At 46.4% G+C, this 15,795-nt stretch overlaps 2 protein-coding genes across 5 annotated transcripts in view; one reads left to right on the top strand and one right to left on the bottom strand.

Moving 5' to 3' along the window:
• ERG28 (ergosterol biosynthesis 28 homolog) overlaps positions 1-2,764 on the top strand; it is a 10,554-nt gene extending 7,790 nt beyond the window's left edge. Inside the window, exons 4-5 of the mRNA XM_017880567.1 lie at positions 1,760-1,878; positions 2,013-2,764. Of these exons, the coding sequence (XP_017736056.1) occupies positions 1,760-1,878; positions 2,013-2,092 (199 nt within the window). The 3' untranslated portion in view covers positions 2,093-2,764. The remainder of the gene's footprint in view (positions 1-1,759; positions 1,879-2,012) is intronic.
• A 2,702-nt stretch (positions 2,765-5,466) lies between these two features.
• The window catches only part of FLVCR2 (FLVCR choline and putative heme transporter 2), a 70,161-nt gene continuing 59,832 nt past the window's right edge, over positions 5,467-15,795 (bottom strand). For 3 of the 4 annotated variants that reach the window (XM_017880543.1, XM_017880544.1, XM_017880545.1), the window contains 5 exons: positions 14,912-15,022; positions 13,302-13,407; positions 13,070-13,181; positions 12,464-12,519; positions 5,467-7,218 (listed from right to left, as the gene is read on the bottom strand). In XM_017880543.1, coding sequence (XP_017736032.1) covers positions 7,147-7,218; positions 12,464-12,519; positions 13,070-13,181; positions 13,302-13,407; positions 14,912-15,022 — 457 coding nt within the window. In that variant the 3' untranslated portion in view covers positions 5,467-7,146. The remainder of the gene's footprint in view (positions 7,219-12,463; positions 12,520-13,069; positions 13,182-13,301; positions 13,408-14,911; positions 15,023-15,795) is intronic. The other variant, XR_001887067.1, reaches the window with a different exon arrangement.

The raw sequence follows: 15,795 nt of genomic DNA, 5'->3' as shown, positions 1-15,795 counted from the left end.
TTTAATTTCTTTCTTTTTTTTTTTTGAGACAGAGTCTTGCTCTGTCAGCCAAGCTGGAGTGCAGTGGTATAATCTCAGCTCCTTTCAGCCTCCACCTCCTGAGTTCAAGCCATTCTTCTGCCTCAGGCTCCCTAGTAGCTGGGATTACAGGCATGCACCTCCACGCCCAGCTAATTTTTGTATTTTTAGTAGAGACAGGGTCTCCCCATGTTGGCCAGGCTGATCTCGAACTCCTGACCTTGTGATCCGCCTACCTCGGCCTCCCAAAGTGCTGGGATTACAGGCTTGAGCCACCATGCCTGGCCTAACCCAGACTTATCTTTATCTCAGTTACCATTTACTTTCCCCTCTGCCCACACAGGACAGCTGCAAATGCTGACTTCTGTTTCTAGCCCTTTCTAGCCTAGGACTTTGATCCATTCACTTATGATGTGCATTCTGATCCTATTCCCTCCCTAACTGGAGACTGAAAGTCAACACACATACATACTTGTTTCCAAATGGGCCAGGCACGGTGGCTCCCACCTGTAATCCCAGGACTTTGGAAGGCCAAGGCAGGCAGATCAATCACTTGAGGCCGGGAGTTTGAGACCAGCCTGGCCAACATGGCGAAACCCCATCTCTACTAAAAATACAAAAATTAGCTGGGCATGGTGGCATGCACCTGTAGTCCCAACTACTCTGGGAGGCTGAGGCAGGAGAATTGCTTGAACCCAAGAGGCGGAAGTTGCAGTGAGCTGAGATTGTGCCACTGCACTCCAGCCTGAGAGACAGAGCAAGGGTCTGCCTCAAAAAAAAAAAAAAAAAAAAAAAAAAAAAAGTATACAAACATGCACAGGAGAGATACAAATCAAATGTGAGATACCAGTTACTTGTGGGGGTGAGGGAGAACAGGCTTAGAGCAGGATAAGGATACACAGGATGCTTTAACTCTACTCTGTAAGTTTGTATTTCTTAGAAAAGAGCCTCTGAAACAAAGTCTCAAGAGGTTAAGATCTGAGGGAGCTGGGTGTTGGCTGCATTGATGTTCATTACAGTGTTCGGTAAATTTTTTGTATGTGTGAAGTATTTCATAATTTAAAAAAATTTTATACCTAAAAAAAAGATGTCAGCAAACAAAGTGGTCAGTCACCTAGTAGCCTGACTCTTCTCTACCTTATCGTCAAAGCTGAAAAACAAGTTCTCTTCCCATGCGGTTGTCACCATGTCCTCAATGTGACTGCTTTTCTAGGCTAAAACACAAAGTAACCAACGTATATTTCAAGAGCATCTAAAAGCCCCAAAGGTGTCCTTGCTCCTTATTCCTCATGAAGCCATTCATTCTGTGGCATCCATCACATAAACACCAACAAGTGCGTGGCCAGATGCCTGCCAGATGGGATTAGACTGCAGAGTCAACCAATTTGGATAAATAGAATATGTAAGCATGCTGGATCCAAAGTTGTCTACACTGCCTGGGATTGTCATAATTCAGGCTCTGCTTTACTATAGCTGAGTTCACCACTTTGCTGAGACTTGGACATTCATTCCGGGTGCCCGAACCATTCTCCTCTCAGTTTAGCAGTTGAAACCTTCAGTTTTGCCCTAGATGAGAATATTGGTGTGATCAAATAACCAGGTCTTCCTCAGGAACAAGTGTCCTTTCTTTTAAGCCTGAATCACATCCTGGGTTCTTATTTGTATTTATCAAGTCTGATAATTTTCCTCTGTTCTGAACAAATAGTAACTTTGGTTCCCATTTCTGTCTGCTTCCTTGTAGGCTCTATCACATCACACTCTGGACCTTCCTCCTCGCCCTGGGGCATTTCCTCTCTGAGTTGTTTGTCTATGGAACTGCAGCTCCCACAATTGGCGTCCTGGCCCCTCTGATGGTGGCAAGTAAGCATCCAACCACCCTAGACCTCCTATAGGAACTGTCCCAGCTCGAGAGCTAGTACAGAGGGTGGACACAGGAGAGAGGGAAAAAAGGTGCTGTATTTGTGTCAGTCACTAATCTTTCCTCTGTATTTAAGGTTTCTCCATCCTGGGTATGCTAGTCGGGCTCCAGTACCTAGAAGTAGAACCAGTATCCAGACAGAAGAAGAGAAACTGAGGCCAGCATTACCACCTCCGGGACTTTATCGTCTTCCGCCTTGGCCATCTTCTTCCTTCATCGTCTCTCCTCTTTAATTTCTTCTTTTCTGTTCCATCATCAGCCCCTTTATTCACTTTTAGCCTCTTTTTTATTTTTAATTTTTAAAATTTAAAGATACGCATACAGAAAAGTATATAACATGTATGTACAATTTAAAGAATAATTTTAAAGTGAATACTATATAACTCCATCCAAGTCAAGAAATTGACAGCTCCTCGGAAACCCACTGTGTCTCCTTCCCCCACCTGCAGCCTCTTTCCAGGATTCCCGTTTCCAGCCTTCCCCTTTTTCCCTTTTATTTTCATGCCTTGATTTGACTTGTGTGGTGGGAACATGTGAACTATGAAACTTAAACCCGCTGCCCACCCAGAGCAGCTGTGACCAAGGGCTGCCTCAAGGGGTTGTCCACGCAGGTTGGGCTCCTCTCTGCTGCTGGACCCAAGACTCTTAACCTTCCAAGGGACAGGCAGTTCTTCTAAGAAGGGCTCCCCTGTGTGTGAGCAAGACCATGGCTCTCCCTCTGTCTACAGATGCATGAGGGTTGGAAGAGTCTGGGCTGTTTTTAGACCTTCTGGTCAGCTGTATTTGTGTAACAACTTTTGTAATAAATAGAAAAACCCTCTGCTCTGATCAGTCCTTGTACTTTGACCTCTGCTAAGACAAGAGCATGGCTGCCTTCTCTGAGCTCTAGGAGAATCACAGCTTTATGCCTGATTGAATACACCATAGTGAGTAGGACAGCTCAAGACACAGGTCAGCCTGGCTGCCTCCAGCTCCTTATTGTCATTTGCTCATTCCTCTTGTATTCTTGAAGTCAAATCTTTTTTCGCACCTTCAAGATTCTGCATTCACAACTAAACACTACGTGCCCTTTCTTGTTTCCTCCTAAAGAAGAAACAGATTCTTGAGAGAGCAGAGACAAAAAAATAGAACTAGGCAGCGTAGATGAGACAACTGCATGACATGGGAAGAAGACAACTAAACCCCGAGGAGAATGCACTGGAATGGACAGTTGCTCTTATACCCTACCCAGAGGGCCTCCCCCAGCTGGACCCTCATACACAGTGTATGTATCCAAAAGGCCATTGCCATTTCAGCAAATATTTGTTGAGTACTTCTCCATACCAGACATTTGGGAAAGAGAAATGAATGACACAAGCAATGCCCCTGCCCTGTGGGTCTTACATTGTAGTCAAGGTAACAGAATCAACAAGCCAATACATGAATAAAGAACTTCAAATAGTGATAAGAACTCTGACAAACACAAGGTATTTTGGTCAAGAAGGAATGTGGGGTGGGCATTGGGGAACATAAATTATCATCAGAAAGTCCTCCCTGGGGAGATGGGATTTTTTTGTTTTTTAGAGACAGGGTTTCACTCTGTCACCCAGGCTGGAGTGCAGTGGCACAATCACACCTCACTGCAGCTCAACTTCCTGGACTCAAGTGATCCTCCTGCCTCAGCTTCCCAAGTAGCTGGGACTACAAATGTGCACCATCACACCCAGCTAATATTTTGGGGGGTGGGGAAAGATGGGGTCTCACTATGTTGCCCAGGCTAAGAGGTGAGATTTGAACTGAGACTTGAATGCTCAGGAGTCAAATGTCTTAAGATATGGAGCAGGCTGTTAGAGCAGAGGGAGGAGCAACTGGAAGGTAGAAATAGTATTTTTCAAGGAGTAAGATCTATGTAATCACAGCATGGTGAAGAGTTAGGAAGTGAAAGAAAAGGACAGAAAGGGAGGCAGGGGGCTTGTAAGTGTGTGATAAGAAGCTTGATGTTTACACTTAAATATGTTGGGAATTCTCTTATCAGTTAAGGCTCTTTAGGTGAAAAGACAAAACCTACCTTAAACTAGCTTAAACAATAAAGATAACTGGCTCATATAACTGAAAAATTATAAGATTATAAGCTTCAGGAAGGGTTTGATCAAGACTAGCTCCATTTCTTCATGATGCTTTCAGCACTACCTATCTGTGCTGGCATCCTCAGGCTAACCTCTTTTATGGTACCAAAGTTGGTTGCAGAAATTCCAGGCGTCATATGCCCAGAACACTGTGTCTAGAAAAACATCTCAATAGTAAGAACTATCTTTTCTTTACTTGCCAGCTATATTGTTAGGAGGCAGTAAGAAAAGCAGTGATAACAGTTAACGTTTGAACGCAGATCCACATGAAGACCTCTTATGAAAGGAGTGAATGAAAACATTGGATGATTTAGGTCCTCTGAGCATGCGTCATAGAAATGTGATTCCCTGGCCGAGCGTGGTGGCTCACACCTGTAATCCCAGCACTTTGGGAGGCTGAGGCAGGCGGATCACGAGGTCAAGAGATCGAGACCATCCTGGCCAACATGGTGAAACCCGTCTCTACTAAAAATATAAAAATTAGCTGGGCATGGTGGCACATGCCTGTAGTCCCAGCTACTGGGGAGGCTGAGACAGGAGAATCGCTCGAGCCAGGGAGGCGGAGGTTGCAGTGGGCCAAGATCGCACCATTGCACTCCATCCTGGCAACAGAACGAGACACCATCTCAAAAAAAAAAAAAGCGATTCCAGATTATTAAAGGCAGGGTCCCAAAGGATCTAAAGAGATGTATAGTTAGAGTATTTAGCAGACACTATGGATATTAGATTTCTTAACAGCCCAGGCTTGGGTCCCTTCCTAGATCATTTAAAATAGAATCATAATATTGTTCTTCAGCTAAGAATTGCTAATAGATACGGTGCTAGAATGCCATAGGCCCGGTACAACTCTCTAGGGAAAAAAGGTACAGCACACAGATAGTAGCAGCGTATTCAAGTAACATGCACAAGGGGATCACAACTGAGGAGGGATGAGTAACAGGAAGTTGGACAGTTAGGAAAAAAAATGGTAACGCAGGACCGCAGCTGCTGGGACTGAACCGTGGGCCCCAGCCACAGCAAGCTGGTGCATGGCTGAAGTAATCAGAGAACAAACATTTCAACCACCCTTTGAGGCAGAGCCAGGAACAACAGTGGACTCTCATCCGCAGTCACTCACATTCCAGCGTGTACACAGCGTGGAAAGAGGTCAGGGTCATGTGCTGGATGTTGAGTTGCAGCCTCTCCATGTAGGCAAACAGTAACCTTTACAGCCTTGTCTTTAAAAAATATCCCTCCCAGATGGTAAGGTCTGGCAACAGTGAGATGCTCCTGTGGAAGGCCACAGTTGCTGCTCCTCTAGCCTCACACTCCCCCACCCCAGCCCAGCCCTTCCCCATACCTGAGACAGGGACCTCAGGAATATGTCACAGTCTTGACGGACTTCTAAGAGCCATCTCTGCCCCACCAAATGATAAGGCAGACCAATTTCTGAGACGTTTTTATTGCCTCGAAACGTCTGATCTTACAAACAGAAAACACATATTATGTTTTTCAAATAAAGCAATAGGTTTGGTAAACATTGTGTTAATACCTTTTGAAGGGTTGATGAGTAAACATCTTTATCAAAAAGTGAAGCACACCCTCACCTCTCTTCCACACTGACTCACTACTTCTGCCAAAAGCATGAACTTCTTTATTCTATTACATACAGCACGTTCCTTGCATCCATTGCTCGAATCTGTACAAACACACACACACACACACACACTTGGCTCCTCTCAGGCAGTGGCCCAAGCACCACAGTACTGCAGCCAGCACAGGCTGCCCTGATACGCTGAGGCCAGGGCAGTGGATGGAGCAAGACAGCACAGTGGTCACGATGGCAGTTGCCCAATGCATAGGAGAAATTACCAAAATCTCATTTTTAGGAGATATTATCAAAGTCCATGAGTACAGCCAAACAGCAGGCTAGAAAAGAAAGGTCAGCTTGAGTTGGTTTAAAGGGAATCCCTTTAAGTTTAGAATATCTGATAAAGATTATCGCTCAAAGCAGGTGAGGAGAGGGGTTGGTGGTGCAAATACTGTCCCCAGCAGACGTGAGATGAGCTTTTAATTCTAACAGACTCAATTCCCATTTCAAGGGGCACCTTTCCTTCTATCCCTTCCCTCTTATCTCTCAGAAGCAGCTTTGGATTTGTTAGAGTGGAATGAATCAAGATTAGTTTTCAGCAAAGGTTAGAGTAAGTTGGCTGGGATTACCCTGCCTTGGAATAAAACAAGCACTTGGGCTAATGGCTGAGATTCCCAATGCAGCATCGAGATAAAGGCATCAGAGGTGACTGTGACACACAGAAGTCCCTGGGGAAGTACTTCTGTAAAAAAGAACCTTCCCATTCCCAACTCAAGCTGCCAGAGTTCCCAAATATGGGCCTCCACTAATATACTCAGAAGGTAGCCCCCAGCACCATCACACCTAGGTAGGTAGCCCTCCCGTGTAGGTGTCTCCATCATGGCCACAACGAAGTCTTTTGTCAAGTTTATTGATGTTTGGTTTGCTCAGCTCTTAGGAAAGAGGGTTTGGAGACAGACCCCGTTAGGCCAGGAAAATTTAGGGCCACAAGTCCTGGTGGAGCTGTTCCGATGGAGTTGTTCTAGTGGTGCTTCCTCTCCCGCAGAACTTGAGCAGTCAGTCCAATGACCCAGGAGATCACCCCGGCAGAGCAGCTTGCCACTTCTTAGAATTGGGCTTCATGAGAGGCTCTTAGGACACTGGAAAGTTCAAGTTAATATCCTGAATAAGCTTCTTCCTGTGAAAATTTTGCAGGCATTGTCCATGATGGATGGAGGAAAAGAGGGAAGGCAAGAGACTAAGCTAGGATTGACTCCAATAATTCTCCGTCACCCTGTCCCAACACCAACTCCCATAACCTAAAAGGGGGTGGAGGTGGGAATCAAACGGGCATTTGGTGATAGGTGCAATTTTCTCCAACTAAATCATCCAAGCTCTTACGTGGGTTCTAGGAGGAATAGGCCATCCAAGCCACAAATAGTCCCGCTGGTTCCCTCCAAAAACGTCTCTAGCGAAGCCCTTTGTGCTGGCAGTGAGAGCTGTGCCGAAGGAAAAGGTGGGGTGTTCATGTTCCCTGAGTTGTCACCACCTTCCTCTCAGAGATGATCCTCTGACACAGCAGTGGGCACTTTGCTGGTGTTGCTCTCCTCCTCCTCCTCTTGGAGTTTCTACAAAGCAAAACACACAGGCAGTCCTGTGGGTAAAGGCACAGGACTCCACCCTGGCTGAAGCAGCTGCCTGGCCATGACTAATCAGTGGAGAATACAAGAGCCAGGGGCCACTCAGCATCCCAGAGAGCCAAGAGAGGGAACAAGAAAAGAAGCAACCAGCCCCTGCCATAAACGTCCCCACAAACACACACCACCCAACCTCATGAGCTCATCAGAGGGAAAAAGGGCAAGCTTTCTATGATGCCGAGGCCACCACAAATGATCCGGCTCTGAGTGTCACTCTTCCAGGCTCACTCTCAGGACTGAAACAGAAGCAAAGCCCTTTTCCCTCCACGTTCTGACAGCTGAAAACTCACCTCGACTAACCATCAAATCACTGTCCAAAGTACCAGGTCTGCGATTCCCTGGGAATTTCCAACAACCCCCATTTGGAGGCAGCCCCAGGATGACGAATACTTTTTTATTTTATTATTTTTTTTTAATTTTTAATTTTTTTTGTTTTAATTGTTTATTTTTTTTAAATTTATTTATTTATTTATTTATTTTTTGAGAGCGAGTTCTGCGGCTCTGTCCCCAGGCGGAGTGCAGTGGGCCGCCGATCGTCAGCCCTCACTAGTAAGCTCCGCCTCCCGGGTTTACTGCCATTCTCGCTGCCTCAGGCCCTCTCGAGTAGCTGGACTATAGGCGCCTGGCCACCTCGCCTCGCCCGGCTAGGGTTTTTTTTTTTTTTATTTTTTAGTAGAGATAGGGTTTCACCGTGTTAGCTAGGATGGTCTCGATCTCCTGACCTTGTGATCCGCACGTCTCGGCCTCCCAAAGTGCTGGGATTACAGGCTTGAGCCACCGTGCCCGGCATTTTATTTTATTTTACTTCATTTCATTTCATTTCATTTCATTTTTAGATGGGGTCTCACTTCTCTGCCTAGGCTGGAGTGCAGTGGCACGATCTCGGCTCACTGCAACCTCTGCCTCCCAGGTTCAAGTGATTCTCCTGCCTCAGCCTCCCGAGTAGCTGGGATTATAGGTGCCCACCACCATGCCCAGCTAATTTTGTATTTTAGTAGAGACAGGTTTTCACCATGTTGGCCAGGCTGGTCTCGAACTCCTGACCTCAGGTGATCCACTCGCTTTGGCCTCCCAAAGTGCTGGGATTACAGGCGTGAGCCACTGCGCCCGGCTGAGGAATACCATCATAATGAACATGAAGCAGATCCCATGGCAGTATGCATAATTGCATATGTAAGCTCAATGGCTTTAGCTTTCTAGGGGAGGGATGGCACAGGAATCATTTACAAGAAAGTCTTACAGGTCATACTTTTGAGGTGGGTTTGGAACTAAACATGACCTGGAAATTATCCTGTGGGGCCTCTAGGTACATGCTGCCAACCTGGGCCTTTGTCTACTGTTTTAAGAAGTACATTGTCTGTGACCTCAAAGGTTCTTCTGATTCGCAAGAAGGCCTTGGACACAGGTGCAGCACCACACAGCCAACACTACTCAAGGCCTAGAGGACATGCACAGGGCTAAGACAGAAGCCAGTGTCAAGTGGACAAATGGTGCTTTCTTCCCCAGGGAGTGTCTCAGTGCCTGTTCGTGGCAATGGCAACAGCTGTAGAATCCAACCTTCCCATTCTCAATCTTGCTAACACTTGGCATCAAGTCAGCCTCAGCCATGAGGAGCCATCATTCAGGCAACTAACAGCCTATTTCAGTCACTTAGTGTCCCCTCTCTCTCTGACACACACACACACACACACACACACACACACACACACACACAAAACACACCCGCCTCCTCCAAAGCCATCATCTTGAAATCACAATCACAAATGGGAAACAGGTTAGTGCAACTACTGTCTATGTGCTAGAAGAAAAATGGAAACCCAAAACAATAAGGACAATCACTACCCTGTCCCAGAAGTCCTATCTCTTTTTCCCTAAACTATACATCTCACTGATTAAAAAGAGCAGGACTGGCCAGATCTGCTGTGTGCCCAGTCTTCACCTGACTCTGACAATGAATTTGTCTGCAGGTCTCTGAGTTACACCAGCTGCCATGGGGTGTGTAATATCATGGCTCCAGAGGAGGGCTGCTCTGTGATGGCTCTCACTTCCTTGCTGGTGTCAGTCCCAGCATGACTTTGATCCCCCATAATACCATGCTGCCACAGGTGGCAGGGAGGTCTACAGACACATAGTGAATTACCCAGGGACACAAGACAGGTGAGCACCATTTATCGGAATCTAAGGCTCTTATTCCTACTCATCGCTATTTCCAGCACCCCACACTCAAAAGAGACTGAGCCAACAATTGCAACCTTGATTAACAAACCTGGTCCATGTGCACAAAGAGCTGGCTGCAAGAACAATGAAATAGTGGAACAACTGAAATAATGAGTGAGATGGAAATATACAGTAGACATGAGGTTGTGGTATAATGTAATAGTGTGGAAATGTTATCAAGCTATACTAACAAGTAAATAAGCAGAGTAGAAAACAAAATATACACAAGCATGTCCACGGACTAAAACACTGGAAATGCTACTAGGTTATCTCTCGGAAGCAGGATTATAGGTGATTTTTATTTTCTTCGTTTGCCTATGTCTGCCAACATAAACACAGGTTATAAAGTAAACAGCAAAACCTCATGTCACTTGACATAACACATCATATTCCAAACCGAAATATTTCACCACGCACCCTTTCCCAGACTCACTACACATATATTTACCCAAGTGTACCAAATCATTTCTCTCTCTTTTTTTTTTTTTTTTTTTCCCAAGACGGAGTCTTGCTCTGTCACCCAGGCTGGAGTGCAGTGGCGCAATCTCAGCTCATTGCAACCTCTGCCTCCTGAGTAGCTGGGATTACAAGTGCGTGACACGAACCTGGCTAATTTTTGTATTTTTAGTAGAGATAGGATTTCACCATGTTGGCCAGGCTGGTCTAAAACTCCTGACCTTGTGATCCACCCACCTTGGCCTCCCAAAGTACTGGGACTATAGGCATGAGCCACCGTGCCCAGTCAGTGTACCAAATCATTATGTCCCCTTGTACACAGGATGGGTGAAAATCCATCTCCATGGTGGCCATACTATGGCCCTGACACAGAACTAAAGAATGTCATTCCTGCTGAAAGGCCTTCCCTGTCTCCCCAGTGAATTTCCTGTTCTAGGCTCCTTCTTCCACATGCCTATCTGCTGCTGCCTGCCAACTCTAGAACGTAATAGCAAAAGACAAATAGTAAAGACCTAAAGATTATCATCTATCTGCCAACACAGATCCTTCAAACACTAAAAATATCCCTTACAGATATCTCTTGCCTTAGAAAATTGGCAAAGACTTTTCAAAATGAAAAATACTCAGTGTTGGCACTCATATGACTGCCTAGCAATAGAAATTGCTAGTACTCGGGGCCGGGCGCGGTGGCTCAAGCCTGTAATCCCAGCACTTTGGGAGGCCGAGACGGGCGGATCATGAGGTCAGGAGATCGAGACCATCCTGGCTAATACGGTGAAACCCTGTCTCTACTTAAAAATACAAAAAACTAGCCGGGCGACGAGGCGGGCGCCTGTAGTCCCAGCTACTCGGGAGGCTGAGGCAGGAGAATGGCGTAAACCCAGGAGGCAGAGCTTGCAGTGAGCTGAGATCCGGCCACTGCACTCCAGCCTGGGTAGCAGAGCAAGACTCCGTCTCAAAAAAAAAAAAAAAAAAAAAAATTGCTAGTCACCAAAAAACCTTTCTAGAGTTTAGCAACACATATCAAAGTATTTGAAATGGGTATGACCATTAATCCATTTCTCCAGGAAATATAGTACTGGAGAACATGCACAAAGATTCAACATATTAATCACAATATTATTTGTAACAGTTCAAAACAACCTAAATGTCCACAGACAGGAAAATTGCTAAATAAATCATGGCTTATCCATATAAAGGAACACTATGCAGGCATTAAAATTATGTTGTAGGCCGGGTACAGTGGCTTACTCCTGTAATCCCAGCACTTTTGGAGGCCAAGGCTGGTGGGTCATTTAAGGTCAGGAGTTTGAGACCAGCCTGGCCAACATGGTGAAACCCCGTCTCTACTAAAAATACAAACATTAGCTGGGCATGGTGGCATGCACCTGCAATCCCAGCTACTTGGGAGGCTGAGGCATGAGAATCACTTGAACCCAGAAGGCAGAGGCTGTAGTGAGCTGAGATCGCATCACTGCACTCCAGCCTAGATGACAGAGCAAGACTCTGTCTCAAAAAAAGAAAAAAAAAAGTATGTTGTAAGAGACTAGCTGCCTGATAAAGTGCTTGCAATAAGTGAAAAAAGCAGTTTTATTTTTGTTAAAAAATATGCATTTATATACACACATTCATATGTCCATGTATATATTGTAAGTGGATATAGATATGCAGCAATCAATGCAAAAAAGGCATCTCATCTGTAAATGATGCAATTACAGGATGACTTTTAAATTTTGTACACTTTTATGTATTTTTTACTTCTTCTACAAAGAGCTTGTATTACCTCTATCAGTTTTTTAAATTTTTGAAGACATATCTTACCTTTACTGTTTCTCAGATTTGAAATTCCTTTCATCATCACTCAGATTTGATACCTAACATTTTGTTTAAAGTGGTTCCCGGCTGGTTAGAACAGATGGAAAACACTTTTCTGTTCTAGGTCATACTCCTGGTCCTCTCTTCTCCTACCACACCAGCTCCTGCTTCCTGACTTGTCCTTTCAGACTCCTACTGGCCACTCTTTGGCTCCGTCCCCATGGCCCTGCCTAAGGAGTTGTCATATGCCAGGAGAGTCACAGCCTTAGGGCCACCACTGCCACGACAGAGTGGTAGAGCCAGGCTTTCCCTTCCTCCCCAGCCACTGACCCCAGGCTGAAAGCAGTGGAGCCAGAGCCTCAGGACTTGGCTCAAGATCCAGTCGGGGGTGCTGTTCAGCAGCCTGTGACAACAGTGACACACTCTGGGGATGAGGCCGGGGGCTCCAGGAAGAGGGTAGGAAGTGAGAGAAGAGTCCGAGAAAGGGTAGCAAGAAAGCAATGCCAAAAATGCTCACTGAGGAAAGTCTTAGGATGTCATGTGTAAGTGATGAACTGGTCTCCCAGCTATGACAAAACCAGTCCCTGTGGGAGTTCTCCCTGCCCCACCTCATCAAGGATGTGTTGCCACATCCTCATCAAAAGCCATGGACCCTGATCTCAGCCCCACAAAGCTCGCACATACTTACATTCTCAGGAGTTTCTTTGTTTGCTTTCTGTCTCCGGAGATCTGGCTTAATGAATGCTAAGGTTGATAGATTGAGGAGGAAGAGAGACAAAAACACAGTTATTACGTTCATCCAAGAGAAGAAACCGTCATTTCCTAAGGGTCACAGGTATCCCAAACTTACTTCAGATATTCAAGAGAGCTGGTGGCTGAGGGCACCGTCAGCCAACTCGAGAGAGCCCGAGGATCGCTGCTGTCCCTGACAGGCAGAAGCCAACAATGACGGTGGCCTTCACTTATGGATCAGGGACTTTGCACACATTGCTCTAATCATCACAGCAATCCTCATTTTACAGATTAAAAACTGGGGTTCCCAGAGGTTGGTCCACTTGCCCAAGGTCAACAGCTATGGAAGTCAGTATCACAGTCTGTGATTCCAACATGAGTCTTCTGGCTCCAAAACCCATGCTCCTTCTACCAAAACAATGTGCTGCCTCCCAAACAGATTCCCCAACAAACCCTTCCATCTGTCCCCCTACATATGTACTCCCTATCTGTTGCCCCATCGAGACACTGGGGTCCCAAATTGCCAACCTGAGCCTCATCTTGCCCTCAGGCTCCAACTCACCAGTGAGGGCTGCTCCAAGAGTAAGGAACAGACACAGGAAGATGTTCCCAGGCTTGGTTCCATAGTTGTCAATAATCTGGCCTTGGGAGATGGTAAAGATGATCCCAAATACCTGGAAAGGCATAAAGAAGATAGGAAACAAGGGCCCAGTCAACTAACTCATGAGGAGAACTGAGCTGCCATGATGTAATCCCAGCCCAGCCAGGAAACAAACAGGAAATACAAGCTCTACCTGTGCAGATATGTTGAGGAGGCCGGAGGAGATGCCTTCTGATTCTGGGTACGTGAGCTCCGCGGCAAACTCAAATCCCAGCGGGAGATAGCCAGTCATAAAGAAGCTGAAGTCCAGACCAGAGAAACAAGGGGATGAAGAACTTCCAGCACAAGAAGGATGGGGAGCCCACCTCCTCCCTTAGGACTCCCTTTGCTGTTTTGTCTCTTCCCACCAAGACATACTGGGCTCTCTAATGATCTGGGCCATCCTCTAAGTGGTCATACCAAGGAGAGGGGCACCCCTGAAGGCCAGGAAGAAGTTCACAGGGAGACCTTGTGCTCAGTAAGCCTCTGGGGTCCCTTGCTGCTTCTCCATCTTGCCATCAGTGACAGCCAGAGTCAGCATTTACAGAAAGGGCAAGGATGCCTGGTGTGTTCAACCTTCAGCTGAGTGACTATGTCCCGGGTACACAGGCCCTGCGCTGGTAGTGGGAAGTTCCTGGATATTGAGCAGCATTTCCATGGCTCTCTGGGACCTGGAAGGAGGACCTTAGAGTCCTCCTTATTTCCATCCGGAGAGGAGCCAGCTGAGGACTGAGTGCCAGCGTACGCTCTCTCCTTCTGTCTTTCACATGCACATAAAGACATACACACACACACACTCTCTCTCTCTCTCTCTCTCTCTCTCTCTCTCTCATATATACTCTCATAGGAAAATAACTGGGAAGCAGAGCTGAACAAAGACTCCTGTGAAAGAGGTATTGTTTCTTATGTTTTCTCATACAACAGGTCTAGAAAATTCCAACTTTAATTTCTGTTTTTTTTGTTTGTTTGTTTGTTTTTTGAGATGGAGTCTCGCTCTGTCTCCCAGGCTGGAGTGCAGTGGCTCAATCTCGGCTCACTGCAACCTCTGCCTCCCGGGTGCCAGCGATTCTCCTGCCTCAGCCTCCCAAGTAGCTGGGACTACAGGTGTGCGCCACCACGCCCAGCTAATTTTTGTATTTTTGAGTAGAGCTGATGTATCACCATATTGGCCACGCTGGTCTCAAACTCCTGACCTTGTGATCCACCTGTCTCGGCCTCCCAAAGTGCTGGGATTACAGGTGTGAAGCCACCACACCCAGTAACTTTAATTTCTTACATTTGCACCACACTTCTTGATGCTTTCATATCTATTACTGTTCTCAATCTTTCCAACAACTCAACAAGGCAGGTCACTCTTATCTTCCTTTCCAGATGAGGAAATTGAGGCTCAGAATGGTTAAGTGCTGTGCCTATGGTCTAACAGGTAGGCAGCAGCAAAACTGAGACCAGGACCCAGAGTCTCTGGTTCCAAGCCCTGTGTACTTTCCATAATCCCATGTTGTCCAGGCAAAGCTGAAAAAGACTCTAAACAGGTTGTAGCCTCCAAGAGGTCGTGAAGGGTGTGCTTCATGCTTCATTCCATCCCAAAAGAACAGACAGCCCAGGCTGCCTTTGGAAGTACTACAAGTACTACCAAGATCCCTGGGCACAATGTCCATATCTCCAGAAGTCAGCTAAGGCATCAATATTGCATTCTAGGATGCTGGAAGCTCTAAGAGCCATGGTCTGGTGTTTTCTAACAAATAGGCCAGAGGTGAAACTTACCCCATGGTGCCAGCAGTGATGAACACTACCCACAGGTGTCCCAGGTTCAAGGTAAATGTGTACACCACCATGCCCACCAGAGTCATGATATAGACTACCAGGGTTGTCTCTCTACAAGTAGAGGCAAAGAAATTGAATCAAACACTTCTGACTTTAATAGGCTCATTCATTCATTTATTCCACAAGCATCTATTAGATATCTGCTGCATGTCAAGCCCTCTGCTATGTTCTTGGAGTTTTGTTTTGTTTTTTGTTTTGTTTTCAGAGATAGTGTCTTGCTCTGTTGCCCAGGCTGGAGTGCAGTGGCATGATCACAGTTCACTGCAACCTCCACCTCCTGGACTCAAGCAATTCTTGTGCCTCAGCCTGCTGAGTAGCTGAGACAGTCATGTGCATCACACCTGGCTAATTTTTGTATTTTTCATAGAGACGGTGTTTTGCCATGTTGGCCAGTCTGGTCTCGAACTCCTGACCTCAAGTGCTCCACCTGCCTTGGCCTGCTGAAGTGCTGGGATTACAGGCCTTACAAGGCCAAGGCCTGGCCTTGTTCTTGGACATTTTCTTTCATAGAACTTTCTGGTCGGGCGCGGTGGCTCAAGCCTGTAATCCCAGCACTTTGGGAGGCCGAGACGGGCGGATCACGAGGTCAGGAGATCGAGACCATCCTGGCTAACACAGTGAAACCCCGGCTCTACTCAAAATACAAAAAACTAGCCGGGCGAGGTGGCGGGCGCCTATAGTCCCAGCTACTCCAGAGGCTGAGGCAGGAGAATGGCATAAACCCAGGAGGCGGAGCTTGCAGTGAGCTGAGATCCGGCCACTGCACTCCAGCCCGGGCGACAGAGCGAGACTCCGTCTCAAAAAAAAAAAAAAAGAACTTTCTC

Source organism: Rhinopithecus bieti, unplaced genomic scaffold (assembly GCF_001698545.2).
Source record: "Rhinopithecus bieti isolate Rb0 unplaced genomic scaffold, ASM169854v2 scaffold_11380, whole genome shotgun sequence".
NCBI lineage: Eukaryota > Metazoa > Chordata > Mammalia > Primates > Cercopithecidae > Rhinopithecus > Rhinopithecus bieti.
The sequence above is the reverse complement of the archived record's forward strand: the minus strand, read 5'-3'. Positions and strand labels throughout refer to the sequence as shown.